This window comes from Nematolebias whitei, chromosome 12 (genome assembly GCF_014905685.2).
Source record: "Nematolebias whitei isolate Nwh7 chromosome 12, NemWhi1, whole genome shotgun sequence".
Lineage (NCBI taxonomy): Eukaryota > Metazoa > Chordata > Actinopteri > Cyprinodontiformes > Rivulidae > Nematolebias > Nematolebias whitei.
This window is the reverse complement of record NC_056509.1, coordinates 41158216-41182355: the sequence shown is the minus strand read 5'-3', so window position 1 is coordinate 41182355 and position 24140 is coordinate 41158216. Positions and strand designations below refer to the sequence as shown.

General features: G+C 38.5%; 1 protein-coding gene across 1 annotated transcript in view; it reads left to right on the top strand.

The window, feature by feature from the left end:
* The window catches only part of rgs6 (regulator of G protein signaling 6), a 92325-nt gene that overhangs the window by 43074 nt on the left and 25111 nt on the right, over window positions 1-24140 (top strand). The window contains exon 3 of the mRNA XM_037685590.1: window positions 23979-24075. Within this exon, the coding sequence (XP_037541518.1) occupies window positions 23979-24075 (97 nt within the window). The remainder of the gene's footprint in view (window positions 1-23978; window positions 24076-24140) is intronic.

Below are 24140 nucleotides of genomic sequence, written 5' to 3'. Positions count from 1 at the left end.
GTTGTTATAACTTTTGTTAAGTTCAGTAACAGCTGAGATAAAAACTGTTTTCAAATCTGTTTGTTCTTCTCTTAGTTGATCTGAACTTTTTCCCTGATGGTAACAGTTCAAACGGATCATGTCCAGGGTGAGACGTGTCCTTTAAGATGTTGTGGGCTTTTTTAATGCAGTGGGAACTGTGGAGATCTACCAGTTAGAGAAGAGGACAACCCACAGTCTTCTGGGCTGGGTTGATAACTCTCTGGAACACTTTGCTCTGAGCCACCGTGCAGCTGAGCTACTGCACCACACAGTGATGCAGCGTGTTAAGATTCCAACATTTTCAGTCGGGTCATCTGGACAGTTTTTTTTTTTTTTTTTCTGAAACGTTTCACCTTCCATCCAGAAGGCTTCATCAGTCAAGGAAACACACAACACAAAACTGATTCTTCTCCCAAACACCTTTCTCCAAAGTGGAACAAACCAGTTATGTTGGTGCTAAGATGGTGTCTTTGGCACGCCCCCTTCTCTGATGCCGGCCCTCTTCCTCGTCGACAGTCATGTCAACAAAAACAAACAAACAAAACTGCGGGGTTAACTAAAAACTTAAATAGCTTCTTTACACTCCAACTGTTTAAAGGCTTCCTTCCATAATTTCAGATAAATCTCCTGAGTGTTGCAGCTTCCTGGTTGAGTTGTATGGGATTTTTATGTAAACACCATCATTCTGCTGTTGGGCTGTGCATGCCGACATGTTATCAGAAAGGCTTTTTCTTTTCCAAGTCAATGCATCAGTCAAGCTAATGGTCTCAAAGAGCTTTTTATAATCTCATATTCAGAAAGTGTGGGTTACTGTAATGCACACCATGATGCAAGTTGGAGTGTGTGTGTGTGCAGATGTGTTTATGATTGCTAATCAGTGGAGACTGGGTCATATTTCATGGGAGCGGCTCAATCTGAGGAGTTCACACTCGGCTAATTACCCAATGACTCAAAAGTATCTACTGTTTATGTCCTCGTGATCTTTTCAGCTTCTTACGAGTATAACATTATTTATCAGCTGTCAGTTTGTCATCTGGGACATCACTGATGCCAGTGATAATCCAAACGAGATGGTAAATGTACTGCATATTCATAACACCCGTCTAGTTTTATTGACCATCGCAACATACACATTTGCACGTTGATTTGCCGATCAGTGGCAGGGGAAGCCGGGACTGAACCTCACACCAGACCACTGCTCTTTATGGTTCCTAACAATTTAATGTGGACAAAGTGAATGTAACTTTACGCTAGTATCTTACTGGGCTGTGACTGCTGGGAGACAAATTGGTAAACAGAATGTCTGGAAACGTTGGTTGGACTTTTCAATTTCCTTGCTTCAGGTTTGAACATGCTCCAAAAGTCGGTGCAGCATTTTCTCCTAAAATAGCCAGTTGTCTGGGAGTCTCAAACCCTTCTCAGTTCAGTTTTAATCATTTCAAAGTGCTAGAGATGAATTGAACACCTTCACAGGAGCTCCCCGTATGATTAAATGCATCCTAGAAAACACCTCTGAATGTGCAGGTGTGTAAAAACAGCAGAAGTTGCATTATAATTATTTTTTTAATGGTCTAAATCTGTCCATTACTAGTTCTAAAATGCACTCCAGTAGTCCTCTGGGTGTTTTTTTATTTTATTTATTTTTTTATGTTTCATCCTTCATCCAAAGGACTTCATCAGTCTGAGGAGCCACCAACAAACTCAGTCCCACAAGCAGCACACTCACATAGTGGGACAACCAGTTTGATGCCGATAGGATGGTTTCTGGAGTCCGCCCTCTCCCCCGTCAACTCCTCTGAGGCAGCCATGACCAAAGTGGTTCAAAACATCAAAGTTCATGCTCAATACTCCAGGTAACAGAATCCAGGACTACAGAAACCATCTTATCACCATCAAACTGGTTGGCCCACTATGTCGGTGTGCTGCGTGTGGGACTAAGTTTGTTGTGGTTCCTCGGACTGATGAAGTCCTTTGGATGAAGAATGAAACATTTTTTTTACATGGTCCTGACTTAAATTTGTTGGATTTTTTTTTTTACATGAATTATTGAGCATGAATTTTGTACTTTAGTAGGTTTAAAAATAAAGTGAGGGAGGCTACGAAAGGGAGTACAAATCAGGCTGAGGCAGGTGTGGTGTGGGTGAGATGAGCAACCAAATAATGGACTGAGTCTAAAATAGTTTTGTTAGCTCTGCACACAATGATGAGCCATGATTTTCTAAAATTGACCACCAAAACATGTCTAAGTGGGGGCATAAGACAAAAAACACAAGTATTTAGGGCTTCCTTGGGGTATTCCTTGGTGCCGTTAGAAAAGGATTCAGGGGCCCTTTGGGTTTTAGAGTGGGCTTATCCTGGATTGAGCTTGTTTTCCATAAACACTGTCAAATTAACCTTTCATTTCATTAGTCGTAACTCTTAAGCCACTTCTAAGAGGTTTCCGTTTCATCCATGGCTGTCCTCCCCGCAGCCCGGAAAGGAAGATGTGTGTGCATGTGCGTCTGCAAGATTTCTTGGTGAAACTTTGTGCTGTAATAAGATTAGAATGTTATCAGTTGTATTTATCAGGGGTCACAATTTTATGGCTGACTGGTGAATCGGCAAATGGTTTAAATAGCAGTAAAAAAAGGATTCCGGCGAAAAGAAACCGTAAATAAGTTGTTTGTCAAAATGGCAATTGAGTGAAACGGATTAAAAGGGAAGTAATGAGGTACACACAGACTGGTTATGGTTAAACTACTGTATTTTTCACCTTATAAGTCGCGCCTTTTTGCATAAATTTGCAAGTCCTGCGACTTATACACCGAAGCAACTAATATACGTTTTATCCCCCATATTTATAATCCAATTTTTGGCTGAGATCTGACTATTTCATTCATTCTGACATGGAAAAATACGGAATACTACCATTTTCAGCTGCTAGAGTGCCCTCAAGTAATATAAGTCAAGTGTCTCATTAATAGATAAAAGTGGCTATTAACGAGACACTTGGCTTGCCATACCAAGCCACCTTCGTCTCGCTCCGGAACTCCTGGAGCAAACGTTAAAAGTTAAAGTGCATTTATTAAGTACAAGTTCAACCGAGACACACCTTTGCTATAATTCTTGCAATTATATTCTTGCAAAAAGACCTGAAGCTCTCGACCTTGACTTGGTGGCTTTAAGCATCTGTTGGACTCCCGGCAAGAACCAATGCAGACATGTTCCCTGTTTTTAGTTTTCTACATTCATGTTTTGGTGATTTTATTTACTTGTTTGCAATGGAGTTCCATCTTTAGATCAAAATGTCGAGCATTTAAGCACTCTTAATAAAATTCAAAATTTCGTAATTTCATTAAAAGTTAATGCATTTTATTTGTGTAATGTTATCACCATGATGGGACAGAAACTGCTTTAATGTTGTCACCAACATGACTGTTTATGATTTTTACATTTACAGTATATATATTTAAAGATTGTTGAAGAAGACGAAGAGCTATTTAGATATTCAGGCTGCTTTGAAAATGTATATTAAACAAAGAAGCTTCTAAGTTCCAGTGCAAAATGAATGAATACTGAAACTATGCATCTGTCAGAAAGTGACTGCATGCAAGACTGATTTTCTGAGCTTTAGAGGAACGCGTGAAATTGCTCCCTCGTCTGATAGCTCTTTTCAATATCGCATTTAATTTCCAATTTGGAGACTTCACATGAAAGTAATTTTGTGCTGATTGTAAGCAGCATTATGAATCTCCTCAGCCTTTCTACTCCAAGACAAAATCAATTACATTTTCAGTCATCCCTTTGTTTTCTCTGACATGGTCATGCTGTCGGAATGTGCTTTACACAGCAACAAATGGACAGTGGGTGTGCTTGTGTCAGGGAAACTTCAAATGTGTGTGATTTTTTTTTTTCTCCCATAGTTGCTCTGAGGAATAACTGTCCAGAATATTCCTTGTGCCCGATAATGGCAAGCTGCTATCTGCCTCCACAGTGCGATGAAAAGAAACGACTTTCCAACATCATGGCTTTCCTTGACTGCTCAAGCCTGATTCAGTAGCAGTGAATAAAGCCTCAACTACAAAGCTTGACATTCCTGATTAAACATTACTTTTTATGGCTTTTTAGCTTTATTTGACAGTATTTGGCCAAAACAACAAAACAGGTTGGCCAAATGAATTTTAAATCTGTCACAGAACAATCGACATCCTGAGAATATACCACTTAAACATTTTTAAACAAATTCTTATTCTACATAAAACTTACAGGCCCTGTTTTGTAATGACTTTTCAAAGTGATTAGTGGGGTGCCAGCACGGTTTGAGGCAGCCACAGTGCAGTTACCGTATTTTCCACCGTAAACGTTGCACCGCCTTATGAGTCGCATCAGTCCAAATATGACTAATAAAATGGAAAAATCCATAAATACGTTGCTTTGCCATATACCACTCTATTATGCGTCACCGCTGATGCATTGCATTTGTTACTGATGACAACCTGGAAACGTGGGCCGGTGTTGTGCCAAAAATCGATTGACTGCCAAATGGCGGTTGCGAGAGCGTGCACGGGAGGACTTTAAGAAGAATTTAACAAGATTAACACTTGAAAACAATTATTTGTTTGCTCAAAATTATAGTAAAGGTGTGTCTCACTTTGATGGTCAAATCAGCTGTATTTTCAAAACCCGATTCGCGGAAATGGGCACGCGCAGAGGGACTAGTCGCTGCACATTTCTTCGAAATTTAACAAGATTAACACTTAAAAACAATTATTTGTTTGCTCCACTTTATAGTAAAGGTGTGTCTCGGTTGAACTTTTGCTTAATAAAAAGACTTTAACGGTCAAGTCAGCTGTATTTCAAAAGTATTTGCTGCCTCGGTGCTCTGGGAGCGCGCTCTGAGGGAGGAAATCAGAAAGAAGGAATGCTGCGCAATTCTTTGAAATTTAACAAGATAACCACCTAAAAACTATTATTTGTTTGCTCGACATTATAGCAAAGTTGTGTCTCAGTTGAACTTTTGCTTAATAAATGCACTTTAAAGGTCAAATTAGCTGCATTTTGCCGGGGTGGCACAGCAAAATGAAGCTGATTTGACTGTTGCTCCAAGCAGCAAGCAGAACGAAGATGGCAGGCTATGGCAAGCCGATTCTGTCATTAATAGCCACTTTTACCTATAACATTATATGGCATGCCATACTATTCGAGTGCCATCTAGTGGCTGAAAATGGTAGTGTTCAATATTATATCATATCTCAGCCAAAAATTGGTTTATAAATATGGGAAAAAAAATCCCTAAATGTATTGCTTTGACGTATAAGTCTCAAGGCATGCAAATTATGCAAAAACACGCGACTTATTGGGCGAAAAACATGGTAATTGCTGTTAAACTGGCTTGTGTTGTTATGTTCATACAGAAATCTGTTGCGCTAAGAAAAGAGTATTTTAGAAGAGTCACAGTCTGCCCAATGACTTTAGAGCAAAAATACACCCTTGTGAACTCTTTCCTTTCTCAATGTTCACTTTCTGTCTACCCCCATTTTTTCCTTCTCCAGATCTACTCATCTGTTCATTAGTGAAGAGCTTTCTTATTCATTTTTCTTTAATGTCTGCTTTTTCAGAGCAGCCACTGCTTTGAAAGCAAAGCCCCAGAGTTGAACAACGGAAAGACCAATAGGCACATCCATCTTTTACTTCTGCTAGTTAACCACCCCCCACACCCCCAACACACACACAGGTACACTAACAACCTTTTGTGAATTAACGAGGAGCACCTAAGGCTGAAAGAGCAAGGTTGATCTGCAGTATTATCATCAGGTTTCAGCAGGTTTATCACAGCAGTCAATGGCATTCCTGTCAGGTTGAAATATGAGGGTTTCTTAATAATAAAAGAACTTGATTTTGCTCATTGAATACTAAGATCAATGGATTGGTTCTTACTCCAATTGATTCCTCTTTGACGACGTTGAGACAAAAGATTGTAGATAAAAATGGTTATATTTTGGTTAAAGGTTGAGGATGCTTTTGTGGTTTTATAACACACATTAGAAGTGGGCAGCTGATTTAACTCAAATTAACTCAACTTATGAGTGAATTTAAATGAATGAAAAATAACCTGATAGTCAAGTTTGTTGCATAGTTTTCTAACAGAGCACTTCACTTGAGAAGAATGCTGGTTGAGCGAAGCCAATCCTACGATTTATTTCGATCCTCGTTGCCCATTTCTGAGATGATATTCCTCCTGACATGTTCCATAACTTTATCAGAGTTGACGAACTCTTTGTCTGTCTCTCCATGCGTGATGCAAAGCCGTGCAGGAAAAAGACTGTAGCAAACGTCTTGTCGGCCGTGAAGGCGTCTCCTCATCTTAGTGTATGCTGCTCGTGCCTTTGCTATGCTTGAAGTGTAGTCAGCTGTGATGATTATCAATGATTCCTTAAAGTGAAGCTGGCCACAATTGTGCACTTGTTGTAATGTCTCCACACGATCCTGGTAATAATGCAGTTTGGCCACGATAAATCTGGTTTATCACCTGATCTCCCCCCACCCGGCGTCGGGTGCAAGCAGTCGATTAGTGGTGGCTTGCTCAGCTTCAGCACCTCTGTTAGCATCTTAGCTACTGCTGCAGGACTGCTCGACTGTGGCGATTCAGGGACACCTATGACCCTGACGTTTCTCCTTCTCATATGTCCCTCCACGGTCTCAAACCTCTTCTTCAGCCAATCCACCTCATTCCTCTGTTCTGTCATGGTACTGCACAAAACTTCCACTTTGTCTGGCCAGTTAGATGGCTCGTTTGCAGCTTCCGTCACACTCAGTCTCACCTGGTTGATTTCTGCTCTGAGGGCCGTGATGCTGTTAATGACCTCTGCCCTCACTGCTTGGAGATCGCCCTTAATAAAGGCGAGATCCTTTGCCAGGGCAGCCTTCATCTCCAACCTAATTATCGCCAAAATTTCAGTTTTTATTGAAGCCGGAATGTCTGACTTCATGGCCGACTCGACCGTCTCTCTGGAGCCCAGTGAGGGCAGAGCCGTTTCTCCTGATCCAGAAGCACTTTGGTCTGAGGCTGTGTTGGGCCCAGCAGCCACAGAACCGCAGCCTTTGATTTCTTTAATTTGGAGGTCATATTGTAGCTCCGTCGATTCGATCATAAATGCCAACTTCACAAGAATCCAACGCTGAGGTGGCAAGACTCTTCTTATGAAAGGCAGTTTTTAAACGGTGCTGACAGGAGCCTAGTAAGAATGTGAGTTATCATGCCACCGCCATCTTGAACCCCCTGAGCTGGATGAGAAGCTGAGTGAGGCTGCAGGCTTGCAGCTGGCTCCAAGGACACCTCGGGGTCTGTGAGCTCAGCTGAACTGATAAGCGTATAAAAACAAGCTGCACACACTACTCGTGGCGGATTCTTGTGACTGAGCTTCATGCGTGTACTTCCTGTATACGTATCTGTGTAACCTGTCCCGAAAATCTGTCACTGCAAGTAAAATAACAGTTAAAAATACCAAAGTTCATGCTCAATAATCCAGGAATAAAATCCAGTCATGTTCAGTCAGGTCATCTGGACAGTTTCTTCTTTTGTGCTGAGATGTTTCGTCAGTCATCCAACAGACTTCACATCTTTTCCCGTCATTGAGTTTGGCTCCTTTTGAGTAAGTTAGATAAAGCAAGAATATTTTTCTCCAATGGATACATCATAGGACTGTTGTATGTAATGTTATTACATTCCATTTGATGCAGAATTCCTTATCTGCTCCGTAATCGTTCTACAATACCAATTCATTCATATAATACAAAGCTCAGTGTGGACATTTACAGAAATAAAAGCGCACGTAAACCAAAACTAATGTAATCAGACATTTATGAAGCTCGATTAATGAGGGCCGAGATGGGGTAGAGCTAGGGCAGCCGACTCGGGACCCAAAATTTCCAGGTTTGATCCCCCTCCATTCCCCCGTCGTGGTCTCTCTGAGCAAGACACCCAATCCCTAATAGCTCCCTGGGGACCTACATAGCTGCCTAATGCTCCACCTGGATGCATCCCAGGTGCGATGGGTTAAATGCAGACAACTAATTTTGCCATTGTATGGGAACATACAATGATGACAACACATAGCACTTAATGAAATTATTTTCCCCTGAGCTCTACAAGGGGAAAATGTTTAAGTTTAGCAAAAACCAGAAAAGTGTCTAAAAGCAGATTTTTCTCAGCAGATTCCTTAACTGTTTCACTCGTGTATCTTTAGTTCTAGTACAAGACAGAAAAGCCCCGATCACGAATCTGATTTAGTCTTTAGTCATCACTTCTACCCAGCCACAGCCGTCAATAGGGCAGCTGTGGATGAGTGGTTAGAGCAGTTGTCCTCCAATGCAAAAGTTGGGGGTTCAAATTCACCAGCAGACACATGCGAAAGTGTCCCTGGGCAAGACACTGAACCCCTCATTGCCTCCAGTGTGTGTCCTATCGGTTTATAAATGTGATAAAGCAATGATTAATCTCTACAGATTCAGATTAGCTTAGTAAAGATCCAGTAGAGTGCTGCATGATTGTGTAAATGAGGGCCCAGATTGTAAAGCGCTTTGAGTCTCTTGAAAAGATAGAAAGGAGATATAGAAGTACAGTCCATTTACCATTTACTTCTTTGCAAGTGCTTTATGACAAAAGAGAACAAAAAGTGTAAAATTTTTTTTATAAATGAACAGAGGTCGTTAGACAGATAATTTCTTAGAGCTTTTAAATGTCCCCTTTACTCTCACACAGAGCAGCCTTGCTTCCTTTCAAGTAGGCCTGTCGTTATAAATAAATCAATTAATCACATGATAAATGAAAATTATTGACCTAATTTTCATTTATTGGCTTTATTGTTTCATGTCTCTCTCTTTCTACTGAAGACACTGGATGACAAAAAAACTCAACTCCGGTGTTCTTCACTGACCCCTCCCTTTCTCTGTAAAATCCATTTTAACCATCCAAAATCATGTTTTTGGATCGTTAAAAGCAGCCAAGCTGAGAAGCTAAGCTACGAGCTAAGCTAACAGGCCGACCTCGGGGAAAAACTGTTTTGTCGAAGCTCCAAATTTCACAGTTGTAACCCGTGCCTTCGTGTAAAAAGTTTTTTCTCTATAAAAGAAGCTGAGAACTTTACTGATTTTTTTTATTTTTTATTAAAAGTTTTGTGTGAAAGATCATATGCTATAGATCTCAATCTACACCGACCGTCCACCATTTTGAGAACTGAAGAGAGACAGCCCATGTCATGTCAAGGGGCCTCCTTCCCGTTTTTCTTAAAGTGACACGCTGCTCGCTCACTTACTATCCATCCTTTGGTTCAGTCTTATACTGCTTCCAGTGGTCAAAAAAGGTACAATACTCAAAACGAATTAAAACATTTCTTTTAAATTTGACAATAATTACTGATTATTGTCAAATTTCAATCAATATTATCGTTTCTCGCAATAATTTCTGAGGCAATGAATGTCCCAGCAAAATTTGTTATTGTGACGGGTCTAGTTTTAAGATCTTCGCCCTCATTGACGTCCATAGAAGCGGCGTAAAAAAAGCTTCCCCAGACAGACAACTTGTTTTACAACAGTATATGTCAGCTTTATTTAAAAAAACAAAGGTTTTAACAAAGTCTGTGTGTGTGACAGATTTAGTCAAATTAGTCAAAAGAAAAGTGTGTGGGTTTATATGCATTTGTGTATTATGTAATTCCCAGAGGCTCTTTTGATTTAAGAAAGCAAACTTTTAGCCTTGTTTTGTTTTGAAATGCATATCTAGATTTTTTTATTTTATTTTATTATTATTATTTATTTTTTTTTTTTACGCTTTCTGTTTCTGAGAAGTATTTTGGCACTTTCAGGGCTCTTCAAAAATAATGAGACCTATTTCTAACACCTACATATCATGTCCTTGTTTTTATGCACACCTAGGTTTATGACAATTCTTATTTTAAGTAAAAAAAAAATAAAGTTACATCCAAGCTTGCAGCACAATGAAAATGTGTGGGACGTAATGTTAAACGCAAAGAAGCACTAAATGTGTTGAGATAATCCAATATTATTAAAACTGTGTGCTAAATTCTTCAGTTTTTCTTAATGAAAATCCAGAGTAAGTGAAGTACACAGGGGAGACTGTGGCTGAGTGGTTAGAGCAGGCGTCCTCCGATGCAAGAGTTTGCGGTTCGATTCCACCAGCAGTCGCATGCTGAAGTGTCCCTGGGCAAGACACTGAACCCCTCATAGCCTCTGATGTGTGTCCCATCAGTGTATGAATGTGATAAAGCTCTGATTATGCTTTGCACAGATCTAGTAGAGTGCTGTATGAATGGATAAATGAGGGCATAGGTTGTGTTGTAAAGTGCTTAGAGTGTCTTGATAAGATAGAAAGGCATTAAGTACAGTCCAATTACCATTTACACTGGAACCATGCATATTTAAGTTTTGGCCAGTCAGTCATAAAAAATGATTGGTCATTTTAACTTGGGTGAAAATGTGTGAATGAGGTCTCATGAACAATTAAAAAATCCACATATTAAGTAGAAATGATTTCTTACAACTTATCCTTGAACGAGATGAGTTAAATTTAAAGATATGTTCTGTATTGCCAATAATAAATCTGCTTCTGCAGATTTCAAAACTCATATGGGATGTCCAACCTCTCAACAAGATCTGCCTTTTTTTGTTGAATTCTTGAAACGTTTGTAAATGTATAAAAAGTTTTAATGAAGCCAAACTAGAGACACCCACATACAATCCCATTCATTTGAGAACACCCATTTTAGGCTAACGGGTTTTGCTGACAAACGTAACAAAAATAATAAAATGGGGTTTGCATCATGGCGACACAGTGGCGCAGTTGGTAGAGCTGCTTCCTCTCAGCGAGAAGGTTGCTGGGTGGAGTTTGCATGTTATCTCCGTGCATGCGTGGGTTTTCTCCGGGGACTCCGGTTTCCTCCCACAGACCAAAAACATGCATGTTAGGCTGAATGGTGACTCTAAATTGTCCCCAAGTGTGAATGAGTGTGTGAATGGTAGGCCTGTCACGATAAACAACCTCGACCTCATTTTCATTTATCGGCTTTGTTTCTTAGTGTCTCTCTCTTTCTACTGAAGACACGGCTTCACTGACTCCTCCCTTTCTCTTTAAAATCTGTGCTAACCGTCCAAAATCGTGTTTTTGGTTTGTTAAAAGCAGCTAAGCTGAGAAGCTAAGCTACGAGCTAAGCTAACAGGGCGACCTCGGGAATAAACCTCCGTCTTGCCGAGCTCCAAAATTTACAGTTGAAACCCGTGCCTTAGTGTAAAAATTAGATTTTCTCTGCAAAAAGGAGCTGAGAACTTGTTTACTGATTTATTATTTTTTAAATTAAATGCTTTGTGTGAAAAATGCTATGCTAAAGAGCTCAAATCACCGAGCGTACGTCATGTCACCATGTCAGCACATTTCATGTCAAGGGCCCTCCTTCATTTTCTGAGCAACTTTTTTTTTGTTTGATGGGATGATCACCCTAAACATGGAACAACAAAACAAAACAAACATTTTCACATTAGAATGCTTTTTCAATATACAGATGTTCAAAGTTGAATGACTGCAAGGTGCCACTCCGGAGGCAACAACCAGCTCTGAATAATAAACTTTCCTTTTTTGCTCTTTACATCTGTTACAGCATTTCTGCATAAACAATTTGCATCCGTTTTTTCCAAATGTGCTCCAACTTATGGTCAAATATCTCATCTCTGGTCTTGTCTGTTAAAAGCACACTGTTTTATTCATCTTGTGGTAGCTCAAATAAAAAGGCTCCAGCCTTGTATAAAAAATAATTAACAAAATTTTAATAAAAGATGGACAACTGTCTTCAGTGATGTTCACTTTTGAATAGTCTCTCATTGTTCAATACTGGACCCTGAATTTTAAGCATATTTGCTTTTTAACCCATCTAACATGGATGGGCAGCAGTTTATTTTCTAAAATTATTGCTCATCTTAAAAAAAATATATATAGTTTTTGTATTCTGTTGAATCAAAAGTTGTGATTAACTTATTTGAAACTTTAAGGAATTTTTTGTTTAGTATGTAAACGGTTTTAGAATGTCTTTAACGTGATTACGTTCAAGTTTGTTTATTGTGGTCAATCTGAGCTCTGGATCTCTGTAGAAATAACTTCATCAAAACGGGTAGCGGAAAAAAAAAAGACAGTTTTTAAAATGTATTTATTCAATTCATTTTATTTTTATAGCATCAAGTCACAACATGAGTTATCTCAAGCTGTACAAATACATTCATATGCATAAAAATTCAATTAGTAACATTATTTATCTAAGGTAGGGTAACGAGCAGATTGCACCGAGGCGTCACTTCATTGCAGTCTCCCATCCTGAGCTAGCACAAAGGCAACAGTGGAAAGGAAAAACTCTATAAGAGGAAGAAACCTCCAGCAGAACCAGGCTCAGGACAAGTGGCCATCTGCTTAGACTGGGTGGATTTGAGGACAGGAAGGAGAAACCGACACAGAATGGCAGGTCCAGAATGGAGGTGAGCGTGTGATCACGCCTCTCACTAGGAGGAAAGACAAAAAACATGTTAAGATGGAAACAATTACAAATACAAACTATTAATTTGATGATTAATTTGTCCTCCAGCAGTCTAAGCCTATAGCAGCATAACTAAGGGATAGTTCAAGAAACCCAATCCAACCCTAACTTTAGGATTTATCAAAAATTCTTAAAAGTAGACAATGTGTCAGCATCACTGACAGAAACTGGAAGTTGGTTCCACAAGAGAGGAGCCTGATAACTGAAAGATCTTCCTCCCATTCTGCTTTTGGAAACTCTAGGAACCACAAGTAAACCTGCAGGCTGAGAGCGAAATACTCTGTTAGGAAAATATGGAACAATAATCTGTAATATAAGATGGAGCTAGGTTGTTGAGGGCTTTGTAGGTTAAATGTAAGATTTTGAATTTTATTCTGAATTTGACAGGGAGCCAATGGAGAGAAGCAAAAACTGGAGAGATATGATCTCTCCTACCAACTCATTAAAACTCTGGCAGCAGCATTTTGGATCAACTGAAGACTTTTTAAATAAAAAAATTGGACACCCAGATAATAATAATAATTACAATAATAATAATTTACATATATCATTATTGTTTTATGGGTGTTCAGAACTGCATTGTATTCAGAATACTAAACGTTTCCCTGTCAAGGTTGTTGAAGTCACATACACCATTAGGCAGATTTGAAGAATCTTTATTTCCCCACAGGCTACTTTGGATGGATTGCGAAGCATTCGCTCTGACAAATGATCACATTTTCTCTCCGTATCTTAAACCGCTGCACAGCTTTGCTCACAGTACTAAACTTTTCCTCTTTTTGTCGAAGTCACAGAGTGAAGGAATGTGTTTGGTTTCCCTTCGGCTGCTCAAATCGATCAAACTCAGTTAAACGGACCGTGATTCTATTTTTGAGATTTCTGCCGTCACTTGAAAAATCCTAACAAGCCTGAAGAATTACTCTGAGATGGAATCTGCCATCAGACGGAGAAGCATCGGCAGTCGGCTGTGGTGAAAGCTGTCCTGTTGTCATTATACTTCCATTAACAGTCATGTCACCCTGCTGCCAGGTGCAACGAGCTAAAACCAGCAGGATCGGCATCGCTGTCACACAGCCGTCGTACCTGACCTTCAGACTAACCTGTACGCTGCTCAGGCAAACGCTTTCACCGTCTCATAGCGAGCCATTCCACCCACTCTGAGGACCACAATCCATTTGATACGTGAGACTGTCAGCGAGAAGCGCACACAAACTGACTGTAATTGAAGTCATATTAAATATAGTTAAATATAATTATGAAACTAATTTGGCCTTTCCTGGTTGGCATGGCAATTCTCTCAAATGATGAAAGGTATTATCTTTCATGAGATATGAGTCTGGTTATCAAAGTTCTCTTATAGTATGTCAGTATTTTCATTGTGAGTGAATGATTCTGATTTGTGCATGGACAGACTTTATTAAAATATTCCCATCTTGGGGGATTCATAATCAGATGCATGTGAACAGAAACCTCCTCTTTCTGTTATCTTGTGCAAAGATAGATTTTGTTCGTAGTGAAAAGGAATCCTGTGCAGACTGGCATTTGTAGCAAAACTGTGGAATTAAATTCAAAAGTACTTTAATAAAGCTCAAAATTAAATATCTTGCCATATGACATTAAGGAAGCCAGGCTTATAAATGACAAACTGTTGAAAAGTTAAAAATATAAGTCATTAAATATTTTCAGTTCCCACTAATTGCATACTTCGTTTATCATGGGGGATCCGTACCCTGAAGCCTCGTAAGTGAACAACTGCGAAGTAGGAATAGTAATACAAGTAGTAAGTAGTTTATTTTAGTATTTATATATACAGTGTATATATATATATATATATATATATATATACAGTGTATATATATATATATGTATGTATGTATGTATGTGCGTGTGTGTGCGTGTGTGTGCGTGTGTGTGTGTGTATGCATTTTAAATATTTCCCACATTCTTGAAATATTCTAAACAATGTTTATAAACTCTAAATGTTCTAAAAGAGCACAGAATGTCATGATTTCATGCTCTTCCTTCTGCAAGCGCTCTTGGCCACACCCACTTCTCCGCTCTGCACGGAGATCAGCTGATCAGCTGCAGGAGGAATCTTATCCTGCACAAAGCTGCAGCAGGTGTTAAATAATTTAAAATTTATTTTGAATAAAATTCCATGCCGATCGTGTGGCTCATCCATCAATCAGCCACTTTTGTGTCATGTCCAATCCATTTTTGAAAAACCGTTATAGAGCAAGTCCACGATAAACGAACCGCGAAGTAGCGAGGGACTACTGTAAATCACTTTATTTGAAGTTTGGAGGCTAATGTTAACTTTGATCAAATCATTTATTTTTAGTATTATATTAAGAATATTAAATGCTAGAAGCAAAAATATTTACAATTGATGATGTTAATTACTGCAGTTGTTAAATAAAAAAATTAAATTATAGCTAATTGTAATAATTTTTTTTTTTTTTTTAATGCATGGAGGAACCCTACATTTAATTACCCAACGGTTTTTGATAAAATTCTAGGATTTGTTACAATTAGCTGCCATTTTAATTTTTTGGGGGCTACTTAATTTGAAATAGGATACAATTGTGGTTTAAGAACTATTATCCATCCATCCATCCATTTTCTTTACTCGCTTATTCCATTTTGGGTCACGGGGGTCGCTGGTGCCCATGTCCAGCAATCACTGTGCGAGGGGCGGGGTACACCCTGGACGGGTCGCAAGTCCATCACAGAGACACATAGAGACAAACAAGACAAACAACCATTCACGCTCTCACTCACACCTAGGGACAATTTAGAGTTACCAATCGGCCTAACATGCATGTTTTTGGTCTGTGGGAGGAAACCGGAGCACCCGGAGAAAACCCACGCATGCACGGAGAGAACATGCAAACTCCACCCAGAAAGGCCCCCGGACCGGGGTTTGAACCAAGGACCTGCTCGCTGAGAGGCAGCAGCTCTACCAGTTGTGCCACCGTGCTGCCCAAGAACTATTATTATTTTCTTTATTGTGTGAACAACTGCAGCTAAAGCCTTAAATCTTTCCAGAAACTTTGCTTGTGTCTCTTAAGGGTTAATCATACTTTAGGCAAAGCGCACGCCTCCACAAAACTTTATTTAATGACCTTATTTAATCCATAATTTTGTGACAGAAATAAAGTAGTGGAGGCTTCACTACTCTATTTCTGTCCCATATTTCTGGTTTTGGTCAGTGGGAGTGTTTCTACAGTTTCTGTTTGAGACAGGAAGCCTTATATTCCATCAACAAAGTCCATGCTCAATAATCCAGGTATACAATCCAACAATTTTCAGTTGCTAATTTCACTTCACAGATTTCCACTTTGGCGCTAATTTCTGCTTCGTTCAGCAAACATATTCTTTCTGCTTTCTTCTGCTAATTTAAGCTTGTCCTAGTCTTCAACTATCTTTTTAAGAAAAAAAATTGCTAATTTCGGATGTTTCTTAGATCAATTCAAGTTTTACTTGGTAATTTCTGCTACTTTCAGTGTAATTAACTTATTTCTGATAATTTCAGCTTCTTATGCTCCTTTCACTATTCTTTTTTTCTGCTAGTTTCAGCTATTTCAGCTACTATTTAGCTGTTTTATACAAATTTTAGCATTTTCAACTACGGTAATACCACTTTTTTGGCTCATTTCAACTCTTTCGATTTCTAGTAGTTTAAGCTTCTTTCTGACTTTTCAGCTACTTTTCAGCTATTCTTCTGTGCTTATCTTAACATTTTTAGCTAATTTCCTATAATTTTTGTGCTAATTTCTGCATATTTAAACCCAATATGTGTTCTTTCTGCTTTCTTCTGCTAATTTAGACATGTTCTTTAATGTCAGCTAAATTTCAGCATGTTTTTTTTTTTAGCTAATTTCAGCTGTTTTTCAGAAAATTCTTCTGAAATTCACGCTTAATTTTCACAGGAAATGCCATTTCTCTATTTTTATATACATTCATGATCTGATGAAATCTGACATATTTAATTAAATTGTTTTTGAAGAGTTCATCCTGTTTCTTTGTTCTTACAGCATTTAAACCAGAACTGAGAATACTAACAATGAAAATTTTAAGAAATGCAAAAAGACAATGCATTAAAATGTAATCTAAATGCACCAAAATGTCAAACGTCTGGAAATATAATCTTAAAATCCTGTGTAATAGGGTCTGCAGTGAGGTGAATGAAGTCTGATTGTTCAAAAAAAGTAACTAAATAAGGTGATTCTTGAATTCAGGAAATAAAAGGTGAAGGTTTTATATTTATAAAGAAAAGCTTAATGAACTGTTCCAACTGAAATTAAACAAAATTACCTGATGAATAAATGTTTGAATTGTTTCCAAGAAGATAAAATGTATTGTCAGCCCTGGGTTTTCTGCATTTAATCTGTTGCCTTGCCCAATATAGGGATGAACGATTTGAGTTTAAATGTTTTTTTTGTGGAAAACGATTCCTGTTCACGTTAGATTTTACCATTTTTAGGACCTATATTTGATATTTCTTATGAAATGACTGAGACAAAAAGCACTTCTGTCATCATGCTGCAGTTTGACAGCCTCTGTTTCGTGAGGCTCTAATTCCTTCCATACACGCGTCTGTGTCCTTTTCTTTTTGTTGACACTTGACCTTTTCTTGAGCGGTTCTTGTCACTGTACAAGTGCCTCTTAAAACACAGAGGAACATGTTGCAATCAGTCGATGGTGCAGGAGCTTTTGAAGGTAATGAGATGGACGGTCAGAGGGAAGTTGTCAGCCAGTGTTCTCTTAAAAGTCCTCACCGTGTATCCAAAATCTTTAATTCATGTCATTCTTCACAGATAGTTTATTTAATCTTGTTACTATGATTATTACCCAACGGTGAAAGGTCAAGGTTGGCGATAAGGTTTTTTGCTTACGCCCGTGTTTGTCTGTTGCCAAAATATGTCATGAACAGCCGGTTGTACTTTCAGAAAATATTCAATGGATTTACCGCTGACTGATGAACTTTTCAGCTCGCAGGAGTTTGTGATGGTCGCCACATTCGACCGACCTAAAAACACCAAATGGTTTTAATTCTATCAAATTTTCACAAATTGTGCAAAAGGTTGGTGTAACTGTAGTCAAGTCATCCACAGCTCATGATATACAACAACTCTGTCGCGAGAGATTCTGCAAAATGTTAATTTTGAGGTTTTACTTAATTTGTCAACATGAGATTATCTTTTTTTAACCATCTATGAAAGGCAGCAGGCTTCTCCATATGCATTCATGTATTAAATCTTTAATTTACTATTTTCAGTTGAGGAAAAACAAATAGTTATCAACCTGCAGTGCCCTCTCGCGCCTCTAGCAGCTACAGAAGGTAATGTTTACTCTGGTTCATGTCAGTACATGAACATTTCAAGCATCAGTCTAAAATTGTCAAGTCGCTTCGGCGTATAAGTCGCAGGACTGGCAAATCTATGCAAAATAACAAAACGGACATATGCCGGAAAATACGGTAATGTTTAAAGTGACCCTTTTCAAGCTTTTGTAGTTTTATACATTATGTGGAAAAAATAGCTGTATCTCATTACGTTATAAAGTTTCTGGATTCCTATAAATTAGACGGTGACAGAATTTAATAAACGAAGTTCTTCCTGAAACACAAACCAGTTTATTCTGTGATCTGACTAATCTCATGGTTTCACTAACTGGATCTGTTCGTAGCGCCACTGAAAGTATTTGACAGATGTAAATAAAATCCATTAGTAAAAGCTCGGAGACGTGAGTTGCTTCAGTCGAGCTTTCTAAAATATTTTAACTTGGACACCAAGTTGATGGTGTTTGTTTTCCTGTTGGCTGTTCTCCATCTGTCGGCGTGTTAAACTGTCTCTGTGGAGAAGTCGTGGAGCTTCGTGGTTCAGAGTAGCCAGTTTTCTTTTTCCTTTTTTAAAATTTGAAACCCCGGCACAGAAACTGCCACCCCTCATGGCTTTGGCTGACATTTTCTCTCTCAGCAGGATGCACCTGATCCATTAGAGAGACGGTCCTTCTTCTTCCCCACAGCTTTTTGTTTGCGCCAAGAAAGGCTAATTGCAGCTGATTCAGGGTCAGGAATCCAGGCGGGGTAGTTTTACCCTAACATGTACTTTTGTTGGCCTGCTCTCGTGTATCTAAGAACTTGTCAGGTTTCAGCCTGTGAGCTATTGTGGCGCCTTCACATGGGTTGATGTGTAGCTTCAGGGGGGTTATTTTGAAATACTCTTGTGTACATTTCCTTTAGCTTTGGTGTTGAGCTTTAAATGAATGTTAACATTCATTAAATTGGTTCCACCAAGCCAGCAGTGACTCGGGCATCCATGTTTCCCTCCCTTCACAAAGGAGTGAAAATGTATTTGGCTCTTGAATAGTTTTGAAGAGTTTATGCTCGCATAAACGAGCTACATGTATCACCTTCAAAATGTTTGTGCCACATTCATAAAAGCATTTGAAATGGGTCTTTTCCAATTAACAGACAAACGACTGAGGTGAGGTTGTAGTCATCTTTTTAGTTTATCTGTGCAAACAACCACAGCAGCCAATGTTCAAACCTAAAGGACAACATTCAATGTGCAATCTTACAATTAACACATAGGTTGGTAGTTAGAGTTGACGACAAATCCACAGGGTTATGTGTTCAGCATGTTCACAATATTTAAATGAATACTTTTCACCTGTATGATGTCAGCTCAGTAGAAAATAACCATGTTGTAAAACTTTCGGCTTCTATTAAAGTGGATAATTTGGCAAGTTGACGAGTCTGTTCTGTTCGTACGTCTAGTCGTCTGTTCTTCACAGATGAAATGAGAACTCCGTTGCTGTAATTTCCCACCTTTTTCCATGCTCTGCTTCCATTTTGGCTGGTTGGTTAGTTTCTGTGACGCCTGTGGTGCAGTGATGTTTATAACATTGTATAATTGGTGCGTTGCCAAAAGGTGATTTGTTTACTTTTCCACAAACTGAGCTAATCACATTTTAGCAAAGGCATGATAGCAGCCTCATCTGATTGGCTCTTCTTCTTTTTTATTTTTTTTGTCATGTGAGGCTCAGTCAGCTTGGACATGTCTTGACTTTAAGCCTGTCACATTTTGCTGGGCAATTAGTTGTCTCAGAAATTATTGCGATAAACGATAATATTGTTTGAAATTTAACAATAATTAGTATATATTGTCAAATTTAAGAAGAAATGTTTAATATGTTTTGCAAATGGTGCCTTTTTTCGACTACTGGATGGCAGTATAAGACTGTTTGAACTGAAGGATGGATAGTGAGGGAGCGAACAGCGTGTTTCTTTAAGAAAAATGGGAGGGAGGCCCCTTGACATGGCATGGGCTGTCTCTCTTCGATTCTCAAAATGGCGGACGCTCAGTGTGATTTGAGCTCTTTAGCATAGCATTTTTTACACAAAGCTTTTGATTTAAAAAAACGCTTAAACAAGGTCTCAGTATTTTTTGCAGAGAAAAACAACGTTTTACTCGAAGGTAAGTGTTTCAACTGTGAATTTTGGTGCTTCGACAAAACGTTTTTACTCCGAGGTCCACCTGTTAGCTTAGCTCGTAGCTTAGCTTCTCAGCTTAACTGCTTTTAACAATCCAAAAACGTGATTTTGGACATTTAAAACCGATTTTAAAGAGAAAAGAGAAAGGTAGTGGTCAGTTAAGAACACCGGAGTTGAGCCTTTTGTCATCCAGTGTCTTCAGTAGAAAGAGAGACAAACGAAAAAGCCGACACGTGAAAATGAGGTCGATAATTTTCATTTATCATGCAATTAATTGATTTATTGTTTATTGCGACAGGCCTACTTGACATCCCTTAACAAAAAGTAGTTTATTTAAGTGTACTACAAGTATACTTATTTTACACTAAAAATGAGGAAGTGTATGAAGTTTACTTTTTATAAACTTTATTTGATATACTTCAAAATGGTATGAAAATATCCCAATTTAATTCAAACAAGTATTAAATCAGTATACTTCTAGTACACTACAAGTATGGTGTGTAGTATACTTAATATACTTATACTTAACTTAAAGTATACTTGCAAAAATAAACTTCAAATGTACTACTTTTTAAGGGATGGCTCGGTACGACGAGTGCAATGACATGTCTCACAGTTGCCACATATTTGCTCGTTTTATAATCAGAAGCAACAAAAAGTGAAGCGTTTGTCATGATGAAACACTTATTGGTAACGTATTTAAAAAATGAAAAAAGGCCTGTTTTTTAACCTCAGGGTCACCAAAGATGCCTTCTAGTCCTCGAGCTGGTCTATGCTTGAGAACACGCATCTTCGTGCCCCGCAGGGTTTAAATAGATCATAATGGGTCTGACTCACCCAAGCTTCTTTCAGACATGCACTTCTTGACATCAGTCCAAAGGCATCTGCTTCTTCAGTGAGAGGAACCTTTTCTGATGAAGAGCAATTTTACCTATCATAGGTATATTTTAACGTGCTTAAAGATCCTCACTGAGGATGTACATTTTGTTTCTTTCATCTACTTTTTCCATCTCGTCACCGACATTAACACGACTCATTACTTTAAACATGTTTTTCTGTTCAGACATTGTAATTGAGGGCAGAGCCTTCATCCGCAGAAACTGGACCATGTCATCATCAAAATTATTCACATCATCATAAATCTTTGTCCTATGAAAAAACTAAAGTTCAGTATAATGCAAAGCTCTTGTTTTAGATGCCCCTTTTTGTCTGTGCTAAACGTGCAAAATAAAACGACAAATTAATTTTTTACAGAAAATGCTATAAAAAACAACTTTTTTTTTGGTGGCAGAGCTGCAACAGGAAGTATCGTTTTATTTTTTTAAGCTTCTTTACCAAATTTAAAAGAATACATTTCCCAAATTTTAGTTTAACTCCTGTCACTTGTGATAAACATGCTGTGAATATCTAATCTGATTATAAAGAGAAGTGAATTGGTCATGACAGCAGAATCCATTATTCGTTTGAGCAGCTGTCGTCACGCACCATTAAGGTCCTGTTAGTCATGCATGTATTGATTTTAGAGCACTGCCAATATCTGTCTATGCTTTGCTTATGGCAGATAGTCTTCATCTATTTGATACAATAAACAGGGAAGTGGGTGAAATAACTCTGATGGTTGGAGGTAAAAACACAACTCTCTTCAAATCTTACATCTGGTGGGAAGAATCTGAGCTGAAAAGTGAACACGATGTGTTTTAAGCTGTTCTGCCTTAAACAACTGCTTTTAGTGCAGCAGAGAAATGCATTGTCCTTACAAAAAGGGCTTTGGTTAAAGTGGTTTGCAACCATCAGGAGTTTTCACAAGGAAAAATACGGTTGTTCATGCTCAGAGTGAAGCCACTTTCCTCTTATTCTTTAACTTCGCATTAGGTATGTGGTTAAAATCAGGACAAACTTGGCTAAAAGCTGGACATTTAAAAAAAAAAAGTGTTTCCTCTGGATGTTTTTATCCTCCCTGGAGCCTAAAAGCTCCATTTTTGTTTTTGTCATCAGTCCCAGGATGTTCTCCTAGAAATTTTGGAGACTTGTCAAGTATTTAGGCAAATTTCTGTCTTGTTTGTGTTCTTCTGACAGCAGAGGAGCCTCCTGGGTCTTCCATGAACCCCGTTCTGATTCAAAATGAAACGCATGGTGCAATCAGAAAGTGACGTAACTTGACCTTGAAGCTCAGCTTGGATGGTTTTGGATAGTTTTCTTGGTTTTTTCCACCATCCATACTCGTAATCTGGAGTTGCGTTCCCCCTTGCGTCCACATGTTGGCTACACACTTCTGAACCTTGTACTTTTTAATAATATTGGCTGTGGTCAGCGTAACACGAAGCTGCTTTAAGGTGTTCTTTACCTTTAACACAGAGATGTATAATCTTTTTTTCTGAGCTCCTCAGGCAGATCTCCCCTTTGATTTCAGCGATATCAACCTACCCAGTGACATTTTGGTTCCATTTGAAGGTCTCCTCACTGATTTAGATTTTTTTTTTTTTTTACTTTATTTAAATTGAGTTTATTTATATAGCACAAAGTCACAACAGAAGTCACAACAGAAGTCATCTCAGGACCCTGTAAAGAGAACATTCACATACATAAAAGTCAGTTTATGACATTATTTTATCTAAGGAGCCAGCAGATTTTTATAAAGGAAATCTGATCAATGCACGTCTGTCTTGGGGGTATGTTCTCATGACTACTGAGTGGACGGTACTTCATTGGTCAACAGGGTGACTTCTGGTCTCATGGCCACAGAGTGGGGATTATGGGTATTTAGTAGGAAAGTTGGAACCATGAGTGAGAGCTACCTGTGGCATTAACTCTGTCTGTGTCACAAAAGCTCACCCCCAAGAGGACTGGGTGTTTGGCAGCTGTTGGGCAGGTCTGTCTTGTAAATGAGTCCCCGTGGCTCAATGGGACCAGTTTAAATAAAGGTTGAATGAATGAGTGCCCACGTGTGGCAAAGGAAAAAGTTGTTCAGTGGCAGGAAGCTTGGCAGCCTGTCAAAATATATTTTTTTAAATTAAGTAAAATCATGGTAAACTGTCATATCTTTGTAAAATAAACAAATTTATTTTCACAATATTTTTGTTTATTCTATCTCATGGTAAAGGTATGCAGACAGACATTAGATTATTGCATTTAAACAACGTTTAAGAAGAAATACAGCATTATGTCAATGATTCGATGAACTATATGGGTACCAATTCATTTCTCTGCATCTATTTTAAAATTGCTCATTTTAGGGCCAGTTGTTTGGATTAAGAAGATAATTTAGTTGCTTTTTACGATATTTTGTTGCCGTTTTGCATTTTGAAAACTAATAAAATGTGCAGTATACTCGATGAACAGCTCTTAGCCAAAGAAAAAGAGAAACCCATGAGTGAAAAGCTTTGGAGTGAAACAATACAAAAGCAATAAATCAAGCAGACGCTGGGCTGGAGTCGTTCAGATGAAAGCAAATAAACTAGAATGCAGGTTGTGCACACGTCCAAAAATAGAAGGAAATGGAGATGTAGACACTCCACAAATAGACACATGAAAGAATAGATGTTTTCTGTAGTTTCCTAAAAATGCCAAGTGATATTGGAGTTTATGAGCAACTCTTGATTCTCAGAAAGCCCAATTGAACAGGAACAAACTTAAACACTGAGGAAAATAAAATATGCTGTGGGTCAATCAGAAGTTTAGCTTTGAAATTAAGTATTTGACCAAACTGCGTTTTGCAAAGTAGAAACTTGGTTAAACTGGAGCAGTGACGGTTGAGTGATCAAAAACATACAGCGTGGTAAATCATTCTTTATTCACACTAAATGGACAATATTAACACTTAGATTTGACGAGCTCTGATATCCAGTTGTTTCTGAGACTCATTCTGCGACGTCTTCTTTCCTCAGATTGAAGACATTGTCACTCGTATTCAGGATGAGACGGAAGGTGTTCCCATCCGAACTGTCAAGAGTTTCATGACGAAGATCCACAGCGTTGTAACGGGTAAGAAAAGGTGAAGCAGAGAGGTCGGAGTGAAAGTGACAGCTGCTGCATGGTACAAACATCAC